Consider the following 26,858-nt stretch of genomic DNA (forward strand, 5'->3'; position numbering starts at 1 on the left):
TTATATGTACCATGCAAGTCTACTAAGGAACAGAGGTGGGATTTGAATCCATGTGGGTCAGATGATGAAGTCCAGGCTTCCTACAAGAGGTTTCGATACCAGAAGGAGCAGACCTGAGCTACTTCCCAATCTCAAGAAGAGGGAGAGGTATAGATAGTTGTGATATTTACATATATTTGGTTAGTGCAAAAGTAATTGCAGTTTTTGCCATTTTTTTAAAGTAATGGCAAAAACAGCAATTACTTCTGCACAACCTAATACATATTTATTTATATATATAAAACCCTTTGTACAGTCTTATGTTATAATGTTGGACACTTTAGGCCTCAGAAACAGGCCTCAGGAAACAAAATTTCTCTCTAACCTACTCCTGTCCTCCTTTCACCTGTCCAAGGCAGGGCTCTAATCTAATCATGGGTCATTCCAGAGAGGGTCCTGCCCCATACCCTAGAGGAAGGAATGCCACGGAAAGGCCAAGTAAAATCTAAGCACACAGGCCTTGCTGGGTTTAGATCGGGCACTTTATGTGCAATCACATTTGTCAATCATGCTTATGTAAGGAAACCTCCGTAAATACCCAAAAGGACAGGGTTCGGAGAGCTTCCAGACAGCTGAACACATGGAGCTTCCTAGAGGGCGGTGGGTCCAGAGAGGGCAAGGAAGCTCCACGTCCCTTCCCCCATACCTCACCCTATGCATCTCTTCATCTGTATCCTTTGCAATATCCTTTATAATTAACCAGTTAATGTGTTTCCCTGAGTTCTGTGAGCTGCTCCAGCAAATTAATCAAACTCAAAGAGGGGGTCGTGGGAACCCCAACCTGCAGCTGGTCGGCCAGAAGTTCTGGAGGCCCAGACTTGCGACTGGTGTCTGGAGGAGGAGGCAGTCATGGGCACTGAGCCGTCAACCCATTGGGATCTGACCCTTGTGCTAGAACTGAATTGGAGGACACCCAGCTGGTGTCTGCTACAGAATTAATTGCTTGCTTGGTGGTGGGGAGACGCCCCCACACATTTGGTCACAGAGGCCTCCTGTGTTGATGACTGCTGCTGTGGTGGTGTAAGAGCAGAGGAAAAACACCGTTTGAGGGAGCTTTTCCCTAACAACAGTACTTGGGGAGTGAGTGCCACATGATATTTGAGGAAGCTTTTCCCAAACAACAGCACCTGGGGAGTGAGTGCCATGTCACAGGCACAGTGCTAGCCATCTTCACATGCAGCAAGCGACTTCGCTTTTAGGAGGCTCTACTGTTTCATCTGCCGCTGCAACTCCTCTAGGGTGTGATGTGGATGATGTGAAGTAGCACATGAAAAACACACCCAGGCCAGGCGCGGTGGCTCACACCTGTAATCCCAACACTTCGGGAGGCCAAGGCAGGCGGATCGCCTGAGGTCAGGAGCTCGAGACCAGCCTGGCCAACATGGTGAAACCCCATCTCTACTAAAAATAAAAAAATTAGCTGGGCGTGGTGGCACGTGCCTGTAGTTCCAGCTACTTGGGAGGCAGAGGTAGGAGAATCACTTGAACCCAGGAGGCAGAGGTTGCAGTGAGCTGAGATGGTGCCACTGCACTCCAGCCAGGGTGCCAGAGCATGACTCTGTCTCAAAAAAACAAAAAAAGAAAAAAGAAAAACACACCCAGAAGAGCCAGGCACAAAGGGGCTCCTCACTGCTGGGGGCTCCCTGTCTTTTCCTGAAATGGTGAGACGTGTGTGTGAGGATGGCACCAAGCAGATGGGATGAAGTAACAGAAGACTCTTTCCAGAGCTGGGGCAGGACCTTGGCTGAGCTCTTTGGCTCTTTGTTTGAAAAGCCCTGGTCAGCATCATACCCTATTGCCTGTGGGAGGTGGGTTTTAACCCCATCTCTACCCGGAAGGTCTCAGCTTCCCCTCTAGAAAAAGACCCACAGTGCAGCAGAGAGAGAGAACATGGCAAGTACAGAAAGAGAGCATGGTAGTCAGGGAGGACTTCCTGGAGGAGGAGGCCAGCTGACTTCAGCTTGAGCTGGGCCTGCCCTGAGGCTCTTAGCCAAGGCCTCCTTGAGGTAGAGGGGTTGCCAGAAAGGGAAGCCCAGGATCTAAAGCCCTGGCTGGGGTTCAGGCCTTTCCTGTTCCTTCACAAGTAACAAAGCCGCTGCCCTGATGTCTCACTCACCACCCTGGGGAGAGCCTGGGAATGCCAGCACCTTGGCTTCCTCTTGTTCATCCTGAGCCAGGCCACACGAACAGCCAGGACCCCCAGACTGACTAACCTGCACAGTGACACCCAGACCACCTGACCTCAGTCACAGGAGCCCCCAGATAGACTGACACCAGTCCTGTGATCCCCAGACAGACTGACCCAAGTTGGTGACCCCCAAATAGGCTGACCTCAGCCAGCCTGGCTCCCAGCTGACTGTCCCTGTTGAAAGTGGCCTCTGCCTCATACAGATGACCCCCAGACTATCTCACTTCAGCCAGAATAACCATCAGACTGACTGACCCCAGACCTGCCCACCCCAGCCACAATGACCCCTGACCTCTGCCAAATGACCTCTACAACTGACCCCAGCTAGGGTGACCTCCAAGGAGTCACTCTGGATGGGCTGACTGACTGACCCCATCCAGAGTGATTCTTTTTTTTTTTTTGAGATAGAGTCTCGTTCTGTTGCCCAGGCTGAAGTGCAGTAGCATGATCTCAGCTCACTGCAACCTCCAGCTCCCAGGTTCAAGCTATTCTCGTGCCTCAGCCTCCAAAGTAGCTGGAATTATAGGCACGTGCCACCATACCCAGCTCATTTTTGTATTTTTAGTAGAGACGGGGGTGTCGCCATGCTGGCCAGGCTGGTCTCAAACTCCTGGCCTCAAGTGGTACCCCTACCTTGGCCTCCCAAAGTGCTGGGATTACAGGCATGAGCCACTGCACCCAGCCTCAGAGTGATTCCTTAACCAGATTCACTCCCTCTCCCTGTCCCATGTCTGTCTCTAGACCTGTGTCTCTGGGCCAGGCCCAGTTCTAGCTCCAGCCCATAGTGGGTGACATCTCTGGGGCCAGGCTCCCCAAGGAGAGCCCCACCCTCACCCCTTCCCCTGGTCCCCTGAGATGGGAATGGTCAGCTAGGAGCCAAGAGCCCCAAAGCCAAGTCCCAGTTCTGCTAGAGACCCAACTCCTGCTGGAGGCCACTAAATCTGACTGAGTTCAGAGCAAGAATGGTAGCAAGGAATCCTTCTTGACTCCATGGACACAGACATGGGCACAGACACGCACATATACACATCAACACCTCTACGAGGGGACTGTGAATTACCATCATGAACGCCTGTGCCGGTGAATCCTCATAGCAACTCAGAAGGTAGGTAGTATTATTTTTGTCTTATTGTTAGTTTATTAGGTACTATTGTTATTCCTAATTTACAGATTAAAACAGGCTCAGAGAGATACAGCTGCTTACTCAAGGCCATACAGCTACAATGTGCAGATGCTCAGACTTAAACCCCCTATCTTTATTCCAGGAGACTGGGCACAAACAAAACAAAGCCTGCCCTTCTGCTGGGCATAACTGTTAATTCAGCTTCATTCACAGGGGATTTTTCCCTGCCAGTACAAAGCAGGTCCCCGACTGGCACTATTAGAGGTACAAGGATGATGAAGACTCTGCCCTGCCCTCAGGGACCTCCTAGTCACAGTAAGGGTGAGGAAGAGGGAATGAGGGAATAATGGAAGAGTCAAGGCCACAAGAGGGGGTCCAGGGGAGGGGGCCAGGTAGAGGGGAAAGGCCTCCTGGAAGAGGCGGCATCTAAGCAGAGCCAAGAAGGATAGGTAGAGATGGGTGGAAGGCATTTGTGGCAAAGGACTCGGGGGAGCAAAGCAAGGCGGTCAATAAACACAGTTTGTCCAGGGCACAGAAAGGAGCCCAGGTTGGCTAAAGCCATGGGAGCTATGACTGGAGGGAGGGGAGGTTGAGGCCAAATCATGGAGGACCCTGAACGCCAGGGTGAGGAGCTGGGCCTCATTTTGAACTGAGAAGCCACAGTAGATGTTTGAGTAGGAAAGTGCCTGGATTCAGATGAGATAAATGATATATCCTATAAGCCATGAGTAGGGCAGGTGGTGTCTCCAGAGAGCACAGCAGGATCCAGAGGGAGCTTAGGACCAAGCCACCAAGGGGTCCAGAGTCAGATGTCAGAAACTGGTGAGGACAGGGGCCTCAAGTCCCCTTCCAGGATGTAAACGGCACATCCTCCAATCACACTCAGAGAGGTGCACAGCACACAACACACATATGCCCTGAGCCCCGCACTCAGTGTTCACACACACTCCCTTTCTGCAGCCTGGGCCAAGCCTGGGGATGCAGTCTCAGACTGGGAACAGGGAGAATGCCTGCCCCTGGGCACCCCATCTCTACGGAGGCCTCCCTGAGAGGGTGAATTGAATCAACCCAAGACCCCCAAGGGCTCCCCCAGCCTCAGTTCAAACTGGCCCAGCTACATTCCTCAGCTAATCTCCCCAATCTGGCAGGCGGTTGCCTGAGCAACCGTCAGCCACAATTTGGGAAGGCAGGGGGATGGTTTAGCCACATCCGGCTGGGCTCGGGATGGGGTGATGTAAGGGGCAGAGCTGCCTCTGGAGGAGTGTGGGAGGGGTCTCCCTGGTGGGAGGGGCTCCACACCTCCACGTGCATGTGTCCACATGCAGGTGCGCGTGTGAGTGTGTGCAGGTGTGCGTGTATGTATGTGTGTGCACACGTGTGCTCATGGCTCTAAGATGACAGGACAGCCTGGTACTGAGTTTCAAGTATTCAAATGGGAGGCGGGAGACCGGGATCTCTTTCCCGCTGAGCCTCTAAGTCCCTTTGTGACCTTGGGCAGGTGACTTGCCCTCTCTGAATCCTTACCTCCTCACCTGTAAAATGAGAGTGGGGACCGCTAAGGTCGGATGACAGGTTGCAGTTGCGTGAGTGTGCACGTGAGCAAGAGTCATCTTGGGGCAGAGGTGCATGAGGGTGGACATGGGTGTCGGAAAGGGGAGGTCTCCCAGGCAGGCGCTGTGAAGCCGTGGGTGTATAGACGTGCGTTTACAAGCAGAGGTACAGGGCATATTTAGTGGTAAGCCTGCACCTAAGGGGGAGGTGGGTGTGTGCAGTAAGGTAGATGGGAGTTGGGCATACGTGTGTGTGTGTGTGAGTGTGAACACCACAAGCACTGTGCACCACACTTTCCTCACACCAGACAGGGAACAGCACTCCACGCCCAATGCGGCTGCAGCTGTAACCAGTATTTTCTGAAGACACCTGGCAAACAGAGCCTGTTTGTAATGAGACTTTTCTGCCCTTTGGTTTGTCAATAGAACATCCAATTCCCAAGAGTGGTCCCAGGAGAAGCAAAACTTCTCCCAACAGTTTGCAAAGTTAGGGGCTGGGATTTCACCCAAGCCCAGGTACATGCCCAGTTGTGGGTGGGGGAACTCAAATACAACCCCAACAACAACACTGGACTATTTCATCATCCAGGGTTGTACCCCTATTCTCAGCAGCCCAACCCAAGCGTGGAACCAACACTGGCCTCACCCCTGACTTTCTTGCCTAACCCAGCCCCATCCTGGGTTCTCCACCCCAACTACAGCTCCATCTCAGGCCTGTCTAATCCCTACCTCCTCCCTGCCTGAGGTCAAGGACCATCTCTCATGCGTCTGAACCCCATCCCAAGCCCTGTGTATAGCCAACAGTGCCTGGACTTATTGACCCCATGATCCCAGCTAGTCTGACCCTCACCAACCACACCCAGCTCTAGGACCATGACTCCAGCCCAGAGGCCTGGCCCAGCCCACCTTGCTACTCTCCTTGCCCAAGTCAACTCATCCAGACCTAGGCCGAGGCTCCCAGAGCTGCCCGAAGAGCCCTGACGAACTGATGGGTCATTAATTGTAGTCAGGGCTGGGAGCAGTATGCCCATTTTCTAATCACCCAGGAGTCACCATAGCTGCAACCAGAAAGATTGCCCAGGGCTGGGCCACAGGGAAAGTTGAGCTAGCACCACCCACAGAGCCAACACACAGCCTGACAATGCCAACATCTTGCCATCTCCACTGAGAATGGAAGTAAACCAAGTACAGCAGGGGATCTTATGCCAGGCCCACTCCCCACCTCCCTGATCAATATGTGCTGCAAATCCAGAGTTAGCAGTAGAGCTGCCACCCTGGCAGTATGAGGGGAAGGCACAGGCCAGGGCTGGATGCCAGACAGAGGAAAAGGGCCGAATGGAGGACTATGTTGTGCAGTGGTGCAGTGGGCAGAGTTCACAGATCTGCCCTGCAGACACCCTGCGACATATGAAGACAGAGTACAGAGTAGAGGGGCATGAGGCTGTGCACAAACCCGAGCAGTGTGAAGATCTGTACTTCATAAAGGTCCATGGAGAGAGGCCTCTGCTGTGCTACAGTGCAGTGTGTGGAGGGTGCAGTGCAGCAGCTTTGCAGTGTAGACACAGAACACAGTTACACAATGCAGGGAGCAGAGCCCACAGTGTGCACAGGCCTCATTACAGACATCTGGTACAGCATGGCAGAACTGGCCAGGGCCATGATGCAGCATGGGAGTGCCACATCCATCATGGGCATGACCCAGAGCTGCACAAGGCACACCGCGCCACTGCAGTGCATTTAGTGGTACACTGGGCTGGCACCCAGTTCTACGTGATAGGTGTATGGAGGAATACCAAGATGGTAAGTTTAAGCCTTACGAGTTCAAGCTTCATGCATTCTCAGGGGAAGGGTGTGTGCCCTGCATAGACATGCAGCACAGGCACACAGAACAACAGAGAGATACAGGGATGGGAAAGGGGCAGTGAGTGAAGAAGAAACTGCTGGGTGCAGCAACCCAGCCTAGAATATAAGCCCAATAAATACAGTCCTGAGGAACAGAGTAGATGCAGACTCGAGGCAGGGGTAGGAAGTGGCACAAAATGGAGTACAATTAAGATGCTGTGTGGAGCTGGGCGCGGTGGCTCACGCCTGTAATCCCAACACTTTGAGAGGCCGAGGCAGGTGGATCACTTGAGGTCAGAAGTTTGAGACCAGCCTGGCCTACATGGTGAAATCTCATCTCTAGTAAAAATACAAAAATTAGCTGGGTTTGGTGGCACATGCCTGTAATCCCAGCTACTCGGGAGGCGGAGGCAGGAGAATCACTTGAACCCAGGGGGCGGAGGTGGCAGTGAGCCCAGATCGCTCCATTGCACTCCAGCCTGGCCAACAGAGTAAGACTCCATCTTAAAAAAAAAAAAAAAAGATGCTGTGTGGAACCAGTGGATTCAATGCAAGGGCTCTGGGTCCCGCAATCTGGTAGAGTGCACACAACCCAACAGTGAACAGGTTCATTGCAGGGTAGAGGCCCTGGGCAGTAATCTTGTGCAGTGCACAAATGCAATGTCAGATACTGTGCAGTGGTGCTGCCTTTGCAAACCCAAGCCAGTCCTGAAGCCCAAGAAAGTGGTCCCAAGCTGTACTATAGGTATAGACTCCCTGAGTCACGTGCAACATGGGGCAGTGAGGACACTCAATGCAAAGATGTTGTTCACGTAGGGCTGACAACAAAAACCTGGAAAAGGACACCAGCCTACAGATACCATGCTGGTAGGACAGTGAAAGGCCAGGACACCACAGGGGCAGCGTTTCAGCAGCAGTGGTGCAGTGCAATGGCTGGGCCATGAGGCACATATCCAGTGCAGCAAAGCATTGCACAGGCACAGAAGTGCTATGTGGGGCAAAGTGCACTGTTGGTACAATGCAACCATGGAATGCAGAGGGGCCGTGCCCAGAAACTCAGGAAAAGTTCACAGTCCTGATGCAATACTGACGTCCATGCAATAGTGCTGTGCAGTACAGAGATGCTGTGTGATGCCAAGATGCGATGTTGTGGTAGCATGCCATCTGTTGGCACGGTGCAGTGCTGCAATGCGAGGAGCTATGCCCAAACCCCAAAGGAGTCCACGTGCCCAATGCAATGTAGACTGCCCAGTGAGGCACTGAGGTGCAGAATATAAATGCTCTGTGATACAAACATGCAATGTGGCCACAGAAAACCATGTGTTGATCTCAGACAGTGGTGCAGTGTGAGGGGCTCCGCCCAGAAACCCAGGAGAATCCACCTTCCCAATGCAACACTGACATCCAGCAGAGTGACACAGTATACAAGAGAGCAGCAAAGACACACACACGGCAGGACCATGGCAGGATGGAGGCATGGTCCAATGGGACAATGCAGAGGCAGAACATGCAGAAACTCAAGAGAATCCACACCCTCGATGCAATGCAGCAATCCCAGTGAAGTAGAGGGCTGAGACACAGGGCAGTGTGAGGAGGCTGGACCCAGGAACCCCAGATAGCACACATCCAGAGCAGTCCAGAGTCTGGCACACTACAACAGTGTTGCTGGGAGGGTCGTGATGCCTCCCTGTGATGCACTGGAGGAGAGGGGAGCTCAGATCCCTGGAAAACCCTCTACCTACAGCTCTGCCCAGCCACACTGGCTCACCCCACAAGTTGGGGGCCGAAATCTCATCTGGCTTGTCTCCCTCCCTCCAACATCTTCTATCCCAGGGACTCTCCAAGGGCAAAGGATGGAGCCACTGCCACCCACAGGATAGGCCATCTAGAATCGAGCACATTGTCTAGGTATTATAACTGAGCAGAGCCCCAGCATGCTGGCAGGAAAACAATGAATTCAAATTCTGCTGGTAAAGCTTTCGGATAATTAAAGTACAGCCCCTGGCCCCCAGCCCAGGGCAGGACAGAGGAGTGATAGAGAGAAAGACCTATTATTGGATTAGGCCCTGGGACAGGGTGGGCAGGAAGTAGGACGAACAAGAGGTTAGGATGTCAGAGACAGCCAGACTCAACCAACCTGGCTAGTCACTCCCCAACCACCATCCCCATCCCCATCACTATTACTCCCTCCCAGGCCTGGACTTCATCAGAAACCAAGAACAAACTTTTCTGGGCACACAGGATGCCCGCATGCATGCACATACACACATCATAACAGTGAACACTTACACAGTGCTTACTATGTGCAGGACCTGTTCTAACCTACATAATCATAACCATAAAACATATCCTCATGACAAATGCATGCAGTGTGTTCTATTATTATCCCCATTCCGCAAATGAGAACACTGCCCAGAGAGGTCAGTAACTTCCCAAAGCATCACACAGCTAGAAGTGGTGGGCTTAGGATTAGAACCCAGATGGTCTGGGCCCTGAACCCATGCTCTTAACCACCACACGCTAGACAAACACATATTGACAGGCATGCACAGCCACAAGTCCACAGGCACGCTCCTGTAAACACACATACATACACATTCTGAGCAATGTACTTCCCACTCTCAGCTGAGACTCACCTGTCCTATCCACTAGGTTTCTGATACCTCCCAGTTGTCACCTCTTATCTCCAGCTGTCCCACATCTCCCTGTTCTATCATCCACCTGTCCCCCAACCCTCAGTTGTTCCCCCAATACCACCTGTCCCTTCACTGTTAGCTGTCCCATCCCCCAGTATATCTTTCCCACCAGTTATCTTCTATCTGCCAGTGGTTCCCCAGGCCTCAGCTGTCACCCACCATAGTGGACATCTGACAATGTGCTGCGGTTTTCCATCCCCTTTTTCCACTAGGCTGGGAGCCCCCGGGGGCTGAGCTGTCACCCCAGCCCCAGCTTTAATCTTGTCGTGTCAAATATCCTCAGCATCTCCCCTTCCTAACAGCCCCATCTCAATCTTTCTCCCCAGCTTCTGCCCTCAAACTCCCAAGCCTCAGCGGCCCTCCAAGCCCCCTTTCTCCTTGTCCCTTCTGAGTCATCACAAGGTCCTGTGGTTTGCATCCTGGGAATCTGCCCAAGACCTCCTGCGTCATCTGGAAGCAGCATCTTCTGAGCTGTCCCCCTCAGGGGTCTTCCCACAGTCATTCTGCAAGCAATGGCAGCCCCCCACCCAGAGCCAGAGGAGGAGGCATAGCCAGCCCACCCATGACTGTGCTGCAGAGCCCCAGCTCCTGCCTTCACCCCTCCAAGCCTTCCCTGTGCACCCAGAGGCATTGAGATGCAGCCACTTAGTGGGCATCTGCCACGTATAGGCCCTGGGGACCACAGATGACAAAGACACAGCTCAGCCCCTGGGGGCTCCCAGCCTAGTGGAAAAAGGAGACGGAAATCTGCAGCACATCCGCAGCACATCGTCAGACGTCCACTATGGGAGAAATTCGACCAACTGCACCAGGAGAGGGCTGGGAAGGCGTCACTGCATCAGTTGACAATGGAGCTGAACTGTGAAGGGTGAACAAGTAGGTAGATCCCCCACCCCCACCGCGAGGTGAGAAGTGGGGAGGGGCACAGTGTGTGCAAAGGTAGAGAGGTGTGAACCAGCATGGCAGGATCCTGGATCAGCAATTTGCCTGGTGATTTGGAGCAGACAGTGGATAGGCAGGAGTTGGGTCAGGGAAGAAAGGCATCATGTGAAGCTGCTTCAGAAAGAAAGGGCTGGTCACGCAGGGCCTCATCTGCTACGCTAGGGTTTCGGTTTTGTCCCATGAGTTCTGGGGAGCCTTCAGCTTGGGACAAAGGAGTGGCAGCATCCTATGTCTGCCTTAGAAGCTTATTCCGGCCACAGGATGCTAGAAGCATTAGAAACCAAAAGCCTGGGCCAGGCCCGGTGGCTCATGCCTGTAATCCCAGCACTTTGGGAGGCCGAGGCAGGCAGGTCATGAGGTCAGGAGATCAAGACCATCCTGGCCAACACAATGAAACCCCATCTCTACTACAAATACAAAAAATTAGCCGAGCGTGGTGGCACACGCCTGTAGTCCCAGCTACTTGGGAGGCTGAGGCTGAAGAATTGCTTGAACCCAGGAGGCAGAGGTTGCAGGGAGCCAAGACAGTGCCCCTGCACTCCAGCCTGGGTGACAGAGTGAGACTCCATCTCAAAAAACAAAAGAAACAGAGAGCGTGATGGCAGGCAGAATAGAGGCCAAAAAAAGGCTACCAGGCTACTGCAATAGTCCAGGCAAGATCTAACAAGGCTGCAGAGAAGGGGCCTGGATTGAACAAAACCTTTTGTCAACAGCCACTGCCACTGAGTCACGGTCCATCCAGACCAATTCCCCTCCCAGAGATGCCCAGGCCTCAGTGAAGGTGCTGCAGGCCGCCTCATGCCTCTAGACCAGTGCTGTCTGCAGAACTTTCTGAGAGGATGGCAATGTTCTCTGCCTGCATTAACCAGTACAATGAGAGCCACTAGCAACATGTGACTCTTGAGGACTTGAAATCTGACTAGTGCAAGTGAGGGACTGAATTTTTGTTTTAATTAATTTAAATGTAATAGCCATACAAGACTCAGGAGCCACTGCATTGGAGAATGCAGGTAGAGGACAATTTCCATCACCACAGAAGCTTCCATTAGATAATGCAGCTCTAGGCTGACCGTTGAAAAACAGAACTATCAGGGCCCCTTCCAAGGCTTCTGGCTTTGGAGTCTGAAGAGCGATCAGGAGGCAAGTCCCAGGGAAGGAGCTACCAGAGGTTGAGTTGGGTACAGCCACCAGGACATTCCCACCCAACACATCCACACCCCTCGTGGACACATCCTGGATAATTGGACACCACCATAAGTCCCAAGGGCACCTCCACATCTAAACATACAAATAGACACAAGAGGCCAAGCACAGTGGCTCACACCTGTAATCCCAACACTTTGGGAGGCCGAAGCAGGTGGATCACCTGAGGTCAGGAGTTCAAGACTAGCCTGGCCAACATGGTGAAACCCCATCTCTACTAAGAATACAAAAATTAGCCAGGCATGGTGGCGGGTGCCTGTAATCCCAGCTACTCGGGAGGCTGAGGCAAGAGAATCGCCTGAACCCAGGAGGCAAAGGTTGCAGTGAGCCGATATCGTGCCATTGCACTCCAGCCTGGGTGACAAAGCGAGACTCCATCTCAGAAAAAAAAAAAAAGAAGAAAAGGGCGTGCGCTGTGGTTCACGCCTGTAATCTCAGCACTTTGGAAGGCCAAGGCAGGCAGATCACAACGTCAGGAGTTCAAGACCAGCCTGACCAACATGGTGAAACCCAGTCTCTACTAAAAATACAAAAATTAGTCAGGCGTGGTGGCGTGCGCCTGTAATCCCAGCTACTCAGGAGGCTGAGGCAGGAGAATCACTTGAACCTGGGAGACAGAGGTTGCAATGAGCTGAGATCGCGCCACTGCACTCCAGCCTGGGCAACAGAGTGAGACTCTATCTCAAAAAAAAAGAAGAAGAAGAAAAACAAAATAGACACATGGCACCCCACACCCAGACTCACTAACAACTGGATACTTCAATGACTGGGTCCCTGTTGTTTCATATACAGACACCCCCACCCTCAGATACCCGGACACTTGGGGACCCCTACAACCAGACACTCAGGCACCTGGCCAGCCCCATACCTGGACACAACACAGAGACACTCCCCACTTATAAATACCACTAACCTGAGGACTCCCAGACACATGGATACACCCACCTCCAGACCCAGGGATGCTGGGATAGCCTCTGTCTGCACACCCTGATCCTCCCACATGCTGGTACTGGGATGTCCACACCTAGATACTGAGACACCACCCATCCAAATAGCTCTGCACCCAACTCCAGGAATGTGATACTTGGATAGCCAGACACCCTTAGCACCAGGCTCCCCAGGGGTCAAAGCAGCTGGTTACCTCCCTACTCCAAACTCAGATCCTGCCACACCACACGATAACCAGATGGCTAGACACCCTAACAGGTCACATGTGTCCATGCCCCTAGTTACAATCCCTACACACCCCCCACTCTGACTGCCCAGATGCTGGAGTCACATCTGCACACACCTCAGCCAGCCTCCCCAACCCCATCTGCCACGGCCACCACAGGACACAGTTCTCCTCCCTTCCCTCCAGTGCACAAGCGGTCAGAACAGAGGCTGTGACCCCACCCGCCCACCCTAAGATCTAGGACTGAGGACTGAGGGAGGGTCTTCCAGGAAGCTTCCCTCCCTCTCCTAACACAGGGCCCTGCGGTCTCCCTGCCCCCTCCCCAGCCACTCACACAGACTGTTGAGACTCAATGTCTCACCAACTGCCAGGCCCCATCACAAAAGGCTGAGACTGGGGGCTGGAAGGGCCCTGCCAGCTGCCAGGGGTGGGACCAGAGCCTGGGGGAGGGGCTGGCAGGCAGGAGGCCCATTCCCTTCAGTCTCTTGCCAGGGACTTAACCTCCCCAACTCAAAGCTCCCAGATGACATTCTCAACATGGCCTTTTCACAACTTAACACCATTCCCCACCCTCCAGGAATTTTCCAGATTCCTGGAGGGAAACCTGGTTCTTCAATCTCTACCTTCAGTGGAATCAGTGCGCCCCCATCTGGCATCTCCACTTCTCAACTTGACCCCGTTAAACTTTATTCTTTCAGGCCATATATATTTATTCAGACCCGGTGGGCCAGGCCTTGTACCTGGCACTAAGATTCAGAAGTAAACTAAAAACCCAGTCTCTGTCCTCAGCTCTCGGTCTGGTAAGGGAGACAGCACTAATAAACTGTAATTACAATAATTACAATGCTATGTAAAAATCCAATTGCCCCTCACCCCCCACTTCCTAGGCTAGAACAGGGCATCACTGAGGAAGGCTTCAGGGAGTGGATGATGCTTAGAGCTGAGAGCCGATCAAGTTGCAGGAGTTCACCAGTGAAGAGCTGGAGTTAGAAAGTTCTGCAGAGAAAGCAAGGCTTGCCCAAAGGCCCAGAGAGGAGACAGCAGGCTGTGGGCATTTGGGTCTTTGGTAAGGTCAGGCTGGCCAGATCATAGGGTGCAAGGGACAGTGACACAAAACAAGATGCAGCTGGACAGGCGGGCAGGAGCTACAGCCAGCAACAGGGCCAAGGGATAAGGACTTCACCCTGAAGGCAATGGGGAGCCTTCAAAGGGTTTTAAACCCTTTGAGTTAAAACGTGTTTTACAAAGATTCCCAGCACCATGAGGGAAAGAGGGAAAGAGGAGGCTGGAGCCTTCCTGCAGGTGAAAGATAGCTGAGGATGGACAGAAGGAGACAGATGAAAGAGTCTCTGAGAGGGCAGACAGGACGTTCCAGGATGCAGGAGGGCAACTAGGAAGAGAAAAGGGGGGAGCAGGAGGAAGGAGGAGCACAAGGTACCCCCTGCAACTCTGGCTAACCCAGTCCTGCATGGAAAGGCCACCCCATATGCCCAGCTTAGCTGATGAAAATCATGGAAGGATAGTGGCCTGTCTCCATCAAGCACAATGCTTGCCCTAGGTTTTTTCTGACACCAGAGCTGGGCAGCAGGCTGTCCAGGAGCTCAGCGTCCCCACCCCGGCCACTGTCACTGCTTCCTGCTAAGTCCCCTCCCCTAGCCCCAGGGAAAAGGGAGGGATGCCCAGACAAGCCTTTATTGCCCAACCTGAAACCACTGGGCAGCCGCTCCCTCATTCCTGCCGTCCACAACTCCTGTGACCAAAGGGACAAAATAGCAAGAACACAGCAGAATAAATAACTACCAGGTTTGCAAGGCTGAGAAGGCATCACACACCGCCCCTACCCAGAAGCTCCGGAGCCATTCAGGGAGCTCGGCTGACTCTGTCAAGATTGGGGACAAGGGGATATCACATCTATTCTACTTGGGCTTCTGAGTTCATCTCTAAGAATAACAAAGGGGGCCAGGAACTTTAGAAGTGAAGTGATTTGCCAGTGGTCACATGAATAGCAAGTAGCAGAGGCAGAATTTGACCCCAGATCCCCCAGCTTTAAATCACAGCCTCTGTCTGGGGCTTTGCAATAACTCTCAAATCCATTTTTTGTTCCCTGGCACTCACAGACAGAGCCTTACTTTACAAGGTACTTGGTATCTACCAAAAGTGCCAGACACCATTATCATGATGGCTATGAGGCAGAGGAGGAAACTGAGGCATCAAAAATGGAAGTAACCTGCTCTAGGCCTCACTCTCAAACTTCAGTTCCTGACTCCTGCTGGCAGGGCTTGGGGCTTTTGAGTGTTCTTGAAATCAAAGCGATGGTGGTAGGAGCGGGGGTGGGGCGCATACGGAACCCCGAGGGTTGGATTTCACGGTGGGAGGGGGAGGCAAAGTTGCTGCAGGACATGGGGGAGAAGTTGGGGAGGATAGGGTGGGAGGTCGCCTTGGGCGTCCTTTCGGGAACGGGGAGGTCAAAGCTAAAGCTGTGCCCTATGGCCCCGGAGCTGCAGGGCGAGGCCCAAGCGCTGGCCAGTGGCCGGCGCGAACGCGGGAGCCACGGGAGTTCCGGCCCGAGACACCGGAGCCGGCAGCAGGGCCGCGAACGCTATGCCGGGGAGGTCAGTTGTCTGCGGCTGGCGATCGTGAGGAAGCGGCTCCGCTCCGGCAAGTGTCTCGGCTGGGATCCCGCCCCGGGCGTCTCCCGGCTACCCGGAGCCCGCGGAGCAGCCCCGCCGGTGGCGAGGGCGGGGGAGGTCGCCGGGAGCAGGGCCCCGAAACTCCGCGGGAAGGGGCCGCGGTCTAGGATCCCAGGCCTCAGGGTGGGATGTGGGACACGCGCACGCACACACACCCGACACACCGTCCACACTCCGACGAGCACACGGACACACAAACACAGGCTCCGTATACATACATTCAGCTACGCGAACACACACACGCGCACGCACACCAAAAGACACCAGACTCCGAAACACACCCGGAGAACGCGACCACACAGCAGACAAGCGCGGAGACACACGCTCACACTCACGCTCACACTCAAGCACACACCTGGCGGTCCCGGCCGGCCGAGAGGCCGCACAAAGTTGCGGGCTCCACCGAGGCAGTGTCCCGGGAGGCCCGGGAGGCCCCCGCGCGTCCTGCGCGCCAAGGGAGGGGGCGCCGTCCCCCGGCGGCGAGCCAGGCCCTGCCCGCGCCCCGACGTCGCAGCCCAGCCCGGGGACAGCCCCCGCCCGGCCGCCCGAGGCGCAGCCGCGGCCCGGCCACCTCAGGAGCGCCCGCCGGCCCGGCCCTCCCCTCCCCGCCCGCCGGCCCCTCGCTGGGCCCCCGCTGGCCCGGGCGCCCCGCAGCCCCGGCGCCGCCTCGGATCAGCCGCCCGCCAGCGCCGCGCGGAACTTGCGAAACAACAAACAGTCCGACATGCCCGAGGCGGCGGCCGCGGGCCCGGTCCTCCCCTGAGCCTCGGGCCCTGCCCGACCCGGGCAGCCCAGGGGGCGCCGCCGCGACAACTTGTTCCGGCCCAGCGCGCCACACACGCGCACACGCACACGCGCGCACACACGTCCTGCCACCGCCCCCTCGGGCGGCCCCGGGCCCAGGGCACACTCGCAGCCGCGGCCCAGGCGCGCTCCACACTCGCAACATTCCTGGACGCGCAGCCAGCACACACGGACACATTCGCACACACTCACATCCGTTCCAGACTCGCTCCCACACACGCATTCCCGGCACACTTGGCATTCACTCGGACCCACGCGGCCCCCGGCGGCACACACCACATACCCCAGACACTCCGCACACGTACACAGCGCACAGATACACACGTTCCGGACCCGTTCCCACGCCTTCACACATGCACACGGACCTCAAAAGCACACACGCCACACACGCGTTCCCGGATCCACACTCAGGCGGGATCCAGAGAGCACCCCCGGCCACAGGCATAACACAAACACACAACCCATTCTCAGACACAAAACAAACAGCACTCCCGGCCAGGCATGCAAAATGCAAACAAATGCAACACATTAGCAGATACAACTCCCGCAACACAACCAAACTCAGATGCACACACAACCCACTTGGCCACACAAACACTACACACTGGCAGACCCACAAGACACTCAGCGCACACCCAATGCCTCGATGCACACAACATTCACCCCCAACATACTCGCAGACACACATCACCTTTTCTTGCGCACAGAACTCACGGACACACAACATTCGCAGTCACGCAACACCCCGGGCACACAATCGCCCATCCTACGCTCAGACACACACAGGGAGCACGCTCGTAACGCCCGGTCACTCAACACTCACACTTTCTTCCGAGCTACGCCACGGGCCCCGAGGCTCGCCGGGGCAGGCTTGGTCCGGCCGCCGCGCGCTTACCTGCCGGAGTCTCGGTCTCCGGCGCGCAGAGCTGGAAGGTGAGCGCCAGCACTAGCGCCTGGGCACGGGCCATGGTTGGAGCGCCGCCGCCCGTCCCGGGGCCCGGCGCGGGGGACGCCGCCGCCGGAGCCCGAGCCCAGCCCGAGGCGAGCCGGAGCCCGAGCCGGAGCGGAGCGGCGCGGCGCGGAGCGGGACTGGCGCCGAGTCCAGAGCGGGAGCCGGAGCAAGCGGGGCGCTGACGTCAGGCCCGGCCGCGGGTTCGGCGGTCTCGCGGCGCTCCCTGCTGGCCACGGCGGGTGCTGCAGCGGGTCCGGCCGCCCGCTAGCCCTGGCGCGCCCCTCCCCCGCTCCCGCATCCTCCCCGCCATGAGGCCCCGCGGCTGGGCCTGGACGCCCACGGACGTCTCCATGGACCGGGCACCAACACTGCCAGGAGAGCACGCTCATGGCCCACGCCTTGCTCCCGTACAGCGCTCTCAGGGACGGTGACCCAGGGACACCCGGCCTCTGTCCCATCCGATGCCTGAATCCCCTGTACCTTGGCGCCTTCAAATGCATGTTCTACATACCTCCAGGAACAGGGCGCTCATCACCTGGCCAAGAGCGGTAGCTGGGGCTTTGGAAACGCCGGCTTTTAAAAAGTTTTTCATTTCATGACGTGCAAGTCTACCTCCCTCACTAGCCCTCACTGGTCCTACTCTACCTTCTGGCTACACAGGTTAAATATATTTGGGCCTCTACCCAGAATGAGCCCTTGCACTACGATCTGCAAACTCGTTGCTCATTACTATGTAAGACCAGGTACCTTCTATGTGTTTTACCCACATGGACTCATTTAATCATCATATATTAGGTATGCAACAATTATACTGCATAAATACTGTTATGCAACAGTATTTGACAGCACTGAGATTTGAATCAAAGTTGTTTGGTTTGAATTGAATAGGGGCTGAGACCTTCCTCCCATCTGGACACCTATTCATTCAACAAATATTTATTGGGGTCTATTCATTTATTAAACAATTACTATAGGCCAGGGTGGGGATATAAAACAGACAAAAATTCCCTACTTTCATGGACCTTACATTCCAGTGGGAAGACAAGAACAGTAAACAATCAAAAAAAAAAACAAAAAAGCAAACCCTCTGGTGTACGTCCCTTATCACTGTCTCATACACCAGGAAATTTGGGGGTGGTGGGGGGACAGGGAAGGGAAGGGGAATTGTTGCAATTTCAAACAAAGTGTGGGCTATATGATGAGTTCATTATCTGTCTCTACCTCTAGAAATGAGCTCCCTTGGGAAAAGACTCATCTTGTATTTCAGCGCCCAGTATCTGGCATTTTTTTTTATTTTATTTTATTTTATTTTATTTTATTTTATTTTATTTTATTTCGAGATGGAGTTTCACTCTTGTTGCCCAGGCTGGAGTGCAATGGCGCGGTCTTGGCTCATTGCAACCTCTGCCTCCCAGGCTCCAACAATTCTCCTGCCTCAGCCTCCCAAGTAACTGGGATTACAAGCACCCACCACCACACCCGGCTAATTTTTGTATTTTTAGTAGAGACAGGGTTTCACCATGTTGGCCAGGCTGGTCTGGAACTCCTGACCTCAGGTGACCCACCTGCCTCGGCCTCCCAAAGTGCAGGGATTACAGGTGTGAGCCACCGCGCCCGGCCTCTGGCATGTAATTGATGCTCAATAAATACTGACTGGATGGAATGAATGAAAGGGAAATGGTCCTAGCCTTCATGAATCTTACATTCTACTAGGAGAGCCCAACAGCAAACATGTACATAAATATATCATTACCATCTAAGATATGCACGCTAAAGGAAACGAGGGAATATAATGATAAAGAAGATAGGGAAGGGGCATCTCCTCTAGATAAGTGGTTCAAGAGGGCTTTGCTATAGAAGTGACACGGTGACATTTGAACTGAGACATGAAGTATGAGAAGGAGCCAACCTCATGCAAATCAGTGGAGAGGAACATTGCAATCAGAGGGGACAGCCTGTGCAAAGGCAGGAGCTGGTGGGTACAAGCAGCTGCAAGGAAGCTGGGCAGCTGGCATGGAGTGAGTCGGGGGCAGAAGGGAGCCAGGTGCAGCTAGACAAGTCAGCAGGGTCTGTAGGTCAGGGAAGAAACTATGAGCAAGGAAGGGGCTTGAGGTTCAACCCTAAGAGTAATGGGAGGCCACTGAAGTGGAGTAATTAAGCAGAGGAGTAATAAGGAGTAATAAGTTCTGATCTCTGGTTGTTTTGTTTTGTTTTGTTTTTACAGCTCCAGCTATAAAGACTGCTGAAGTAGGGAAAGCCATGGGCAGATGGGTCTGACCGCTGAGTAGTGACACGGAACAGAGCGTAGGAGTTCAAGGTATATGTAGGCCCTCCCTGGGCCCTGCCCCCTCTCCTAGCTGGCTTCATGCTGAGATGGGCACACCTTGAAGCTGCCCTGGGGCTGGAGGAGGTATCACTGAGCTGAGAGTTCCTGGGCTCTTGGTCTCCTCTCTTGTGAGAGCTGATGAGCTCAACGCTGAGTTAGGAAAGGGACCAAAAGACACAGGGCAGGCAAGAATCAGACACAGATAATTAAATAGGGAGAGGGAAGCAGAAGCAAGAAGAAACCAAGGGGAAACCTTAGGGAAGAAACTAAGATACAGAGACGCTGGAGCAGAGAGGAGCCAGAGAGGCCCACTCAGAAAAGGAAAAGGAAACTCAAGGAGAGAAAACCAGTGAACAGAAGAAACAACCAAGGGTGCTGTTTGCAGAGGGCTCTTGAGGGAGCCTCAAAACAGGAGTTTAACCAGTGATCCCATTTTATGGGTGTGGAAACTGAGGTTCAGAGAGCATATGACACTTGCCCAAGGTGACACAGCTAGTAAATAGAGGGTGGGCCCTAGATTTGAACCCAGATCTGACTGATTTCAGATCCCTTTGCTCTTTGTGCAGGGGAAGATGGCAGAGACTATAATGGAGGGAGAAAGAGAACACGAGCAACAAGTAGACAGATGAGAAGAGGACATTCTGCTTTACTTAAAAAGACCACAAACTTCAGCCAGGCACAGTGGTTCACACCTGTAATCCCAGCATTTTGGGAAGCAGAGGCGAGGTCAGGAGTTTGAGACCAGCCTAACATGGTGAAACCCTGTCTCTACTAAAAAAAAAAAAAAATACAAAAATTAGCCAGACGTAGTTGCGGGCACCTGTAATCCCAGCTACTCAGGAGGCTGAGGCAGGAGAATTGCTTGAACCTGGGAGGCGGAGGTTGCAGTGAGCCGAGATCGCACCATTGCACTCCAGCCTGGGCGACGAGCAAAACTCTGTCTCAAAAAAAAAAAAGACCACAAACTTCTATAATCCTTGAGAGAAGAAGGAAGAAGGGAATTCCTGGCCTAGAGTGACCGGCCCAAATCTAGGGAAAAGGAGATGGCACCACAGACAGTTCTAGGCCATGAGGAAATTCAATTACCTGCAACTCATGGAATATTTATGACACCTAACCCGTGCCAGGCTCATATCGGGTGCTGGTGTCATGGAGATAAACCAAACATGGCTCCACTCTTGCCTGGAGGGGAATAAATAAGAGACGATGTACTAAAGGCCATAACACAGCTCCAGAGAAAACACAAAGGCAGCAGCAGATGACCTAGGGAGTTGTGAAACATCAAAGAAATGACATCTGAACCTGGAGTTTCCGAGGCAGGGAACAGCATTTCAGGCAGAAGGAGTGGCCTGAATAAAGGCACACGACACACTGGGGAAGACAGGTATCAGATGCAGCTGGATCACAGGCTATGCACGGTCCAACAGGAGAATATGAAACTGGGAACGCAGCGTGGGAGTCAGAGTGCAAAGAATCTTGAATGCAAGGCCGGGAAATTGGACTTGAACCCCTCAGTCAGTAGCTCTCAAACTATGCCCCTGCAAGAACCCAGATGGCCTAGACTAAAAGTGAGGGCTATTGGGATGCACAGGAGGCTAAAGTCCAGCCCCAAGGAGGAGGACTTGCTGGATGATTCTTCAGGCTTCCTGACTGGGCTCCCCAGAAATTCAGAGGAGCCAATTTGGTGAAGAAGAGAATGTCAACATCTCAATGTCACCTAGGGAGTCTTACAACAGAAGGTTACGTTGTACTTCCCAGCTCAAGTAGGCCTATGTGTCACTGGGGAAAAGGGTAAGCAGGACTGGTCATCGTGTGTGTGCTGGCACATAAATGTGGGGCAAAGCCTTTCCCCCACCATGGGACACCAACTTTCTCTAATAATGAAAACAAGTACAGACATTTAGTGAGCACATACTATGAGCCAGACTCTAGTCTGAGGGTTTTATGTGTGATATTTCTCATTTAATCACAATAACACCCTGATAATATTTATCAAATGCTTCCATGTGCCAAGCATTGTACTAAATGCTTCAAGTGGATAATATCTCACTTGACCTTCACAACAATCTTGAAACAGATAACTAGTATTCCTTCCATTTTAAGAATAAGGAAATGAAGACACAGAGAGGCCTGGTGACTTGTCCGAAATCAAATGGCTGGAAAATGCCAGAGCTAGGACATAAAGCCAGGTTTGTCCAAATCTAGCTCACAGTACTTTGCTGTGCTGTCTTCCTCAGAGGAAAGGCTTGGAGATGGCAAGCTTCAAGTCAATAACATCCAGAGAAAGGAACTCTTCCTTATCCTTCAAAGCCCTGGCTCAGTATCTTAAAACCTGTTTCCTGGGACACCTGCATCAGAATATTCTTGGGAGCTTGTAAGGATGTAGATTCCTGGAACCCCCATCCGCAAGATTCTAATTCAGTAGGTCTAAGATGGGACCTCGGATTATTTTTATGCACACAGAAGATTTTGAATCACAGGGCTGGCTCTAACAGCACCTCCTCCAAGAGCCCCCACCCCATCCCACCCCATCCCAGAGCACCTCTCTTCAGACTACAGCATTGCACTCTGGCACGAGCCACAGCTCGATCTGGGGTTTTAGTAATGTTCATGTCTTCCCTACACCAAAAATAAGACTAGATCCTTCATAGGGCTACACCTTTTTACAAGCATTTCCAGTGTTCCACTTAATCCCTTTCTACACTGTGAGCATTTTGAGAGAGGGCCCTTCTCCTTGTGATTCCTGTCTTATATCTGAACAGAGTTTTTTACAATGCATTCTCCCACCCACAATAACATTCCTCTATTATTTCATCCAATCCTCACAACAATCTGGAAGGAGGCATATTATCCCCACTGTACCGATGAGAAAACGAATTCAGAGTTTCACTTGCCCAACGTGGACAAGCTGGGAAGTGGCAGGGCTAGGATTTGAACCTAAGTTTTCTAACTCCAAGCCCCATACTCCTGCCTCCACAGCAGCTTTCGTGTACTCTCCTCAGTGTAGGGAAGTAAGCTTTGCCTCCCTATGCCGTTACATGGTAGTGGAGATTAAATGAGATAATACCTTAAAGAGCCTGGCTCGGTGAGCACTCAATATATTATGTGAAGGGTAAACTGAAGCCAGGGAGAGTAAATGATTTCCTCCAAATCAAACACCAAACTGCAGGCTGTAGACACGACTTTGGACCAGCCCCAGACTCTCCTTGTTGAGACAACAGCTTTGGCGGCCTCGCAAGCTCCGCACCCCCCAGGTCCCTCCGGGACCCACACGCAGTCTAGCCACGCGCCACCACGTGGGCAGCGGAGGAAGGAAACGCCCTTCAAAGGGAGCGAGGGGGAGTGGTCACCCGGCGGGGCAGGGGCGGGGCGCAGGCGCGCGGTCGCTGGAAGATGACGTAGCCGGGGGCGTCAGGCTCTGTGTTGGTTGGAGGGAGCATGTGGGTCTGCAGTACCGTGTGGCGGGAGCGAACCCGCGCCCGGCAGTGGCGGGGGCTGCTCCCAGCTTCAGGCTGTCACGGACCTGCCGCCTCCTCCTACTCCGCATCCGCCGAGCCTGCCCGGGTCCGGGCGCTTGTCTATGGGCACCACGGGGATCCAGCCAAGGTCGTCGAGTAAGAGACGGCGCCGAAACCGGGGAAGGGGACTGGGGTTTCTGGAGGGCTTTAAGACGAGCTGCGGACTGGGAAGAGAGGGACAGAGTCCGAGGAAGGGGGCAGAGAATAGCAAACCGAAGCCGAAGCCCAGGGCGCTTTGGGTAGCTCAGAAGACCGTACTTGAAGGTAGCTGAAGACCTGAGAGGCAATTATCAGGGTATTGATGGCTGATGTTCATTGATCGAATATTGTGTCAGGCAATCCCTTGTTTAAATGGATGCTCTCATTTAATTGTCGCAACAATGTTTTGGGGTAGTTACTTGATTTATCCCCATTTTGCGGATGAAAACTGAGGCAGAAGAGGTAAAATCACTGTCCAAGGTCACACAGCCAGTAAGTGACAGAGTCAGAATTTAAACCTATGTCTGACTGACTGGCCTGCCTGAGTTCTTACTATTATTATTATTTTTTGGAAGAAGTTTTCAGAATACGTTTACATCCATTTGGATCTTCACTTGTCAGTAAAGAGTAGATCATAGATCATTGTTTCCAGAGGGCAAGGGACATGCCCAGAGTGATCGCTAATAAGTGATTGGAACGGGGACGGGAATCCATGGCTTCTGATTCCAAACTCATGTGAGTTCTCTCCACTGCATCTCATATGCATCTTGGCTTGGTTAAAAAGAGCTGCTTTGGTGCCATACAGACCCAAGTATCTATATTTGGTCAAATACAGGCTCAACCTCTTAGTAGCTGTTTGGTCTTAGAGAAGTCATTCAACTTCTCGTTACTTTTATGACTTTGTCCTCCTCCTAAAATTCTGTTGGATCTTAATTCATGCTTTTTGCATATGGTTGATAAAAACAGTATGTCAGTTGCCAACCATTATAAATCTGCACATAAATAGCCATTCAGAAGAGGTATCGGGGCCACTGAAGTGGAGCTAAAGCAAAAGCACAGGTCTGGGAGTCAAAATACTTGGAGTCAAATCCTTGTCCTAGCTTTGCATTTGGCAAGTTACTGAGGTTCTCTGAGCCTCGGTTTCATCATCTTTAAAAATGGAGATACAGACAAAGTTCATAGTGGTAATCACCTAAGATCTGTGTAGTGCTCTCCACCAAAAAACACCTGCATACTCTTGTGCAGTACCTTCTTTTTAACTCTTTGATTCCCAGCAAATAGTTTGATTATTTTCCAAAGGATAGGCAAATGTGGTATTACTTTAATGGTTAAAATTCAGGCTAGAGCTGGGCACGGTGGCTCACGCCTGTAATCCCAACACTTAGGGAGGCTGAGGTGGGTGGATCACCTGAGGTCACGAGTTCTAGACCAGCCTGGCCAACGTGGCGAAACCCCATCTCTACTAAAAATACAAAAAAAATTAGCCGGGCTTGGTGGTGGGCACCTGTAATCCCTGCTACTCGGGAGGCTGAGGCAGGAGAACCACTTGAACCCAGGAGGCAGAGGTTGCAGTGAGCCGAGATTGTGCCACTGCACTCCAGCCTGGGCAACAGAGCGAGACTCCATCTCAAAAAAAAAAAAAAATCAAGCTAGATGTTTTGACAGGTGGTGAGGATAAGCCTCAGATAAATTCAAGGTCATGCGATCAGCCTAACCACATCCAGCATTACAGAAACAAAAAGAATGTCAAGAAGACACATCAGTCAGTAAACTCCAAATTGTATGTTGATCGTAGGTAATAAAGCATTGTGTCAGGGAAGACATCTCACTAAGGACTGTGTTGTAAGGAACTGGTACAGCTCTGATGAACACTCCTCCATTTCCAGGAATGTACCCCAAATGAGAACCATGTAGTGTCTCTCCCACGGACTTGTAGTTTGTGTCTGCAGCAGGACCTGCCACAAAACAGGTGCTCCTAAGATGTTAGTTCAATCTAAATCTAAATTTCTGAAAAAAGTGAACGTTTTATTAAGTTCTGCTGCGGTGATGACGAAGGCCTGGGAAAGTTCAGCTGAATGCAGTTGCCTCCTAATTGATTCCCTCCTCTTGGAGAGCCAGAGAAGCTGGAACAGACCGGTCTGTTTGCAGATGCCACTTGGAAAAAAAAAAAGACAGCTTCTATTATGTCCTCTGTGGAACTTCAGTAATTTCCCTCTAGTTCAAAACATACTTCCGGCCGGGCGTGGTGGCTCATGCCTGTAATCCCCGCACTTTGGGAGGCTGACATGGGCAGATCATGGCGAAACCCTGTCTCTACTAAAAATACAAAAATTAGCTGGGCATGGTGGTGCACGCCTGTAGTCCCAGCTACTTGGGAGGCTGAGGCAGGAGAATTGCCTGAACCGGGAGGCGGAGGTTGCAGTGAGCCGAGATCAGGCCATTGAACTTTAGCCTGGGTAACAGAGGGAGACTTCCTCTCAAAAAAAAATAAAGATACTTCCACAAAGCATTATATTCAACTTTGGCTTCACAGCACAGTCACCATTTGTAGTGCTTTTATTTTTTTTATTTGCCCACATAAATATCAGACAGCTTTTATTTTATATATATATATTTATTTATTTTGAGATGAGATCACGCCATGTTGCCCAGGCTGGTCTTGAACTCCTGGGCTCAAGGGATCCTCCCACCTCAGCCTTCTGAGTAGCAGGGATTGCAGGTGTGTACCACCACAATCCTGTAGTGCTTTTAGAAACTACCATATGTATTCCTAGGCCCCACTCCTAAGGTACTTAGTAGGTCTAGGATGGCTTGGAGCATCGGTTTTTTTCAAAGCTCTCCAGGTGACTCTGCTGCCCAGGCCAGGCTTGAGAACCACTGCCCTGTGGATACAGATTGTCAGACAAGCAGTAATTCTCCCCGTGCTCCAGAAGGGCAACTTTCCTTTCTGACCCAGATTCAGGCGGCTTTACTTGTTCTTGTATGGACTGAAGCCAGAGACTGGGATTCTCTTTGTAGTCATGTCTTACAAGGTTTAGGGTAACCACACTGTCACAGAAAGAATCAGGTGTCCTTTACACATCCTGGTAACTGGGTGTCTGGGTCAGGTTACACCAGGTAGGGGTCATGGGACTACCTAGAGTCTGAACAGAGCATTCTCAGAACTGGTGTGGGTGTGGTTTGTGATGCTTGCGCTGTGGGCCACACCTCTGCAAGCAGGAGGGAAGGAATGAGGAACAGCCTGCTCAGGTCTGACTCCTCAAAAGGAGGCCTCCAGGTTTCTCCTGTTCTCACATCCCTATTTTCATTCCTGTTGGCCTCCAAACATTGCAGCTGTTCTCTCCTAAGCCATTTTCCCCTGTTGCTTAGTTTCTTTCCCTTTCTTCCAAAATGGGATTCCCTAAATAAGTATTTGGGCCTTTTTTATTTAAAAGATTAAACTGCGGATCTAAGTAAAGTAAGACTGTGCAGAAGAATGACAAACATTTGAGAAATTTTAGAGTTCTCCATAGCCACTGTCCTTTGTGCAGAGTTCTAGATTCCCTATGAGATAGTTCCCAGAAACCCAGGGGCCAGCCGTGGTGGCTCATGCCTGTAATCCCAGCACTTTGGGAGGCCAAGGCGGGCGGATCACCAGAGGTCAGGAGTTTGAGACCAGCCTGGCCACATGTTGAAAGCCTGTCTCTACTAAAAATACGGAAGTTAGCCGGGCGCAGTGGTGCATGCCTGTAATCCTAGCTACTCGGGAGACTGAGGCAGGAGAATTGCTTGAACCCAGGAGGCAGAGGTTGCAGTGAGCTGAGATCGCACCACTGCACTCCAGCCTCAGCGA

General features: G+C 52.5%; 2 protein-coding genes across 13 annotated transcripts in view; one reads left to right on the forward strand and one right to left on the reverse strand.

Moving 5' to 3' along the window:
• Positions 1-17,365, reverse strand: part of PTPRU (protein tyrosine phosphatase receptor type U) — a 95,595-nt gene extending 78,230 nt beyond the window's left edge. For 4 of the 9 annotated variants that reach the window (XM_063713775.1, XM_054538498.2, XM_054538493.2 and 1 more), the window contains exon 1: positions 17,147-17,291. In XM_063713775.1, coding sequence (XP_063569845.1) covers positions 17,147-17,219 — 73 coding nt within the window. In that variant the 5' untranslated portion in view covers positions 17,220-17,291. Of the gene's footprint in view, positions 1-17,146 lie in introns of all 9 variants that reach the window. The other 5 variants (XM_024233446.3, XM_054538491.2, XM_063713774.1 and 2 more) reach the window with 3 other exon arrangements.
• Positions 17,366-22,910: 5,545 nt separating this feature from the next.
• Positions 22,911-26,858, forward strand: part of MECR (mitochondrial trans-2-enoyl-CoA reductase) — a 40,054-nt gene continuing 36,106 nt past the window's right edge. For 2 of the 4 annotated variants that reach the window (XM_054538527.2, XM_063713920.1), the window contains exon 1: positions 22,931-23,143. In XM_054538527.2, coding sequence (XP_054394502.1) covers positions 22,968-23,143 — 176 coding nt within the window. In that variant the 5' untranslated portion in view covers positions 22,931-22,967. Of the gene's footprint in view, positions 23,144-26,858 lie in introns of all 4 variants that reach the window. The other 2 variants (XM_024234247.3, XM_024234250.3) reach the window with 2 other exon arrangements.

This window comes from Pongo abelii, chromosome 1 (genome assembly GCF_028885655.2).
Source record: "Pongo abelii isolate AG06213 chromosome 1, NHGRI_mPonAbe1-v2.0_pri, whole genome shotgun sequence".
Taxonomy (NCBI): domain Eukaryota; kingdom Metazoa; phylum Chordata; class Mammalia; order Primates; family Hominidae; genus Pongo; species Pongo abelii.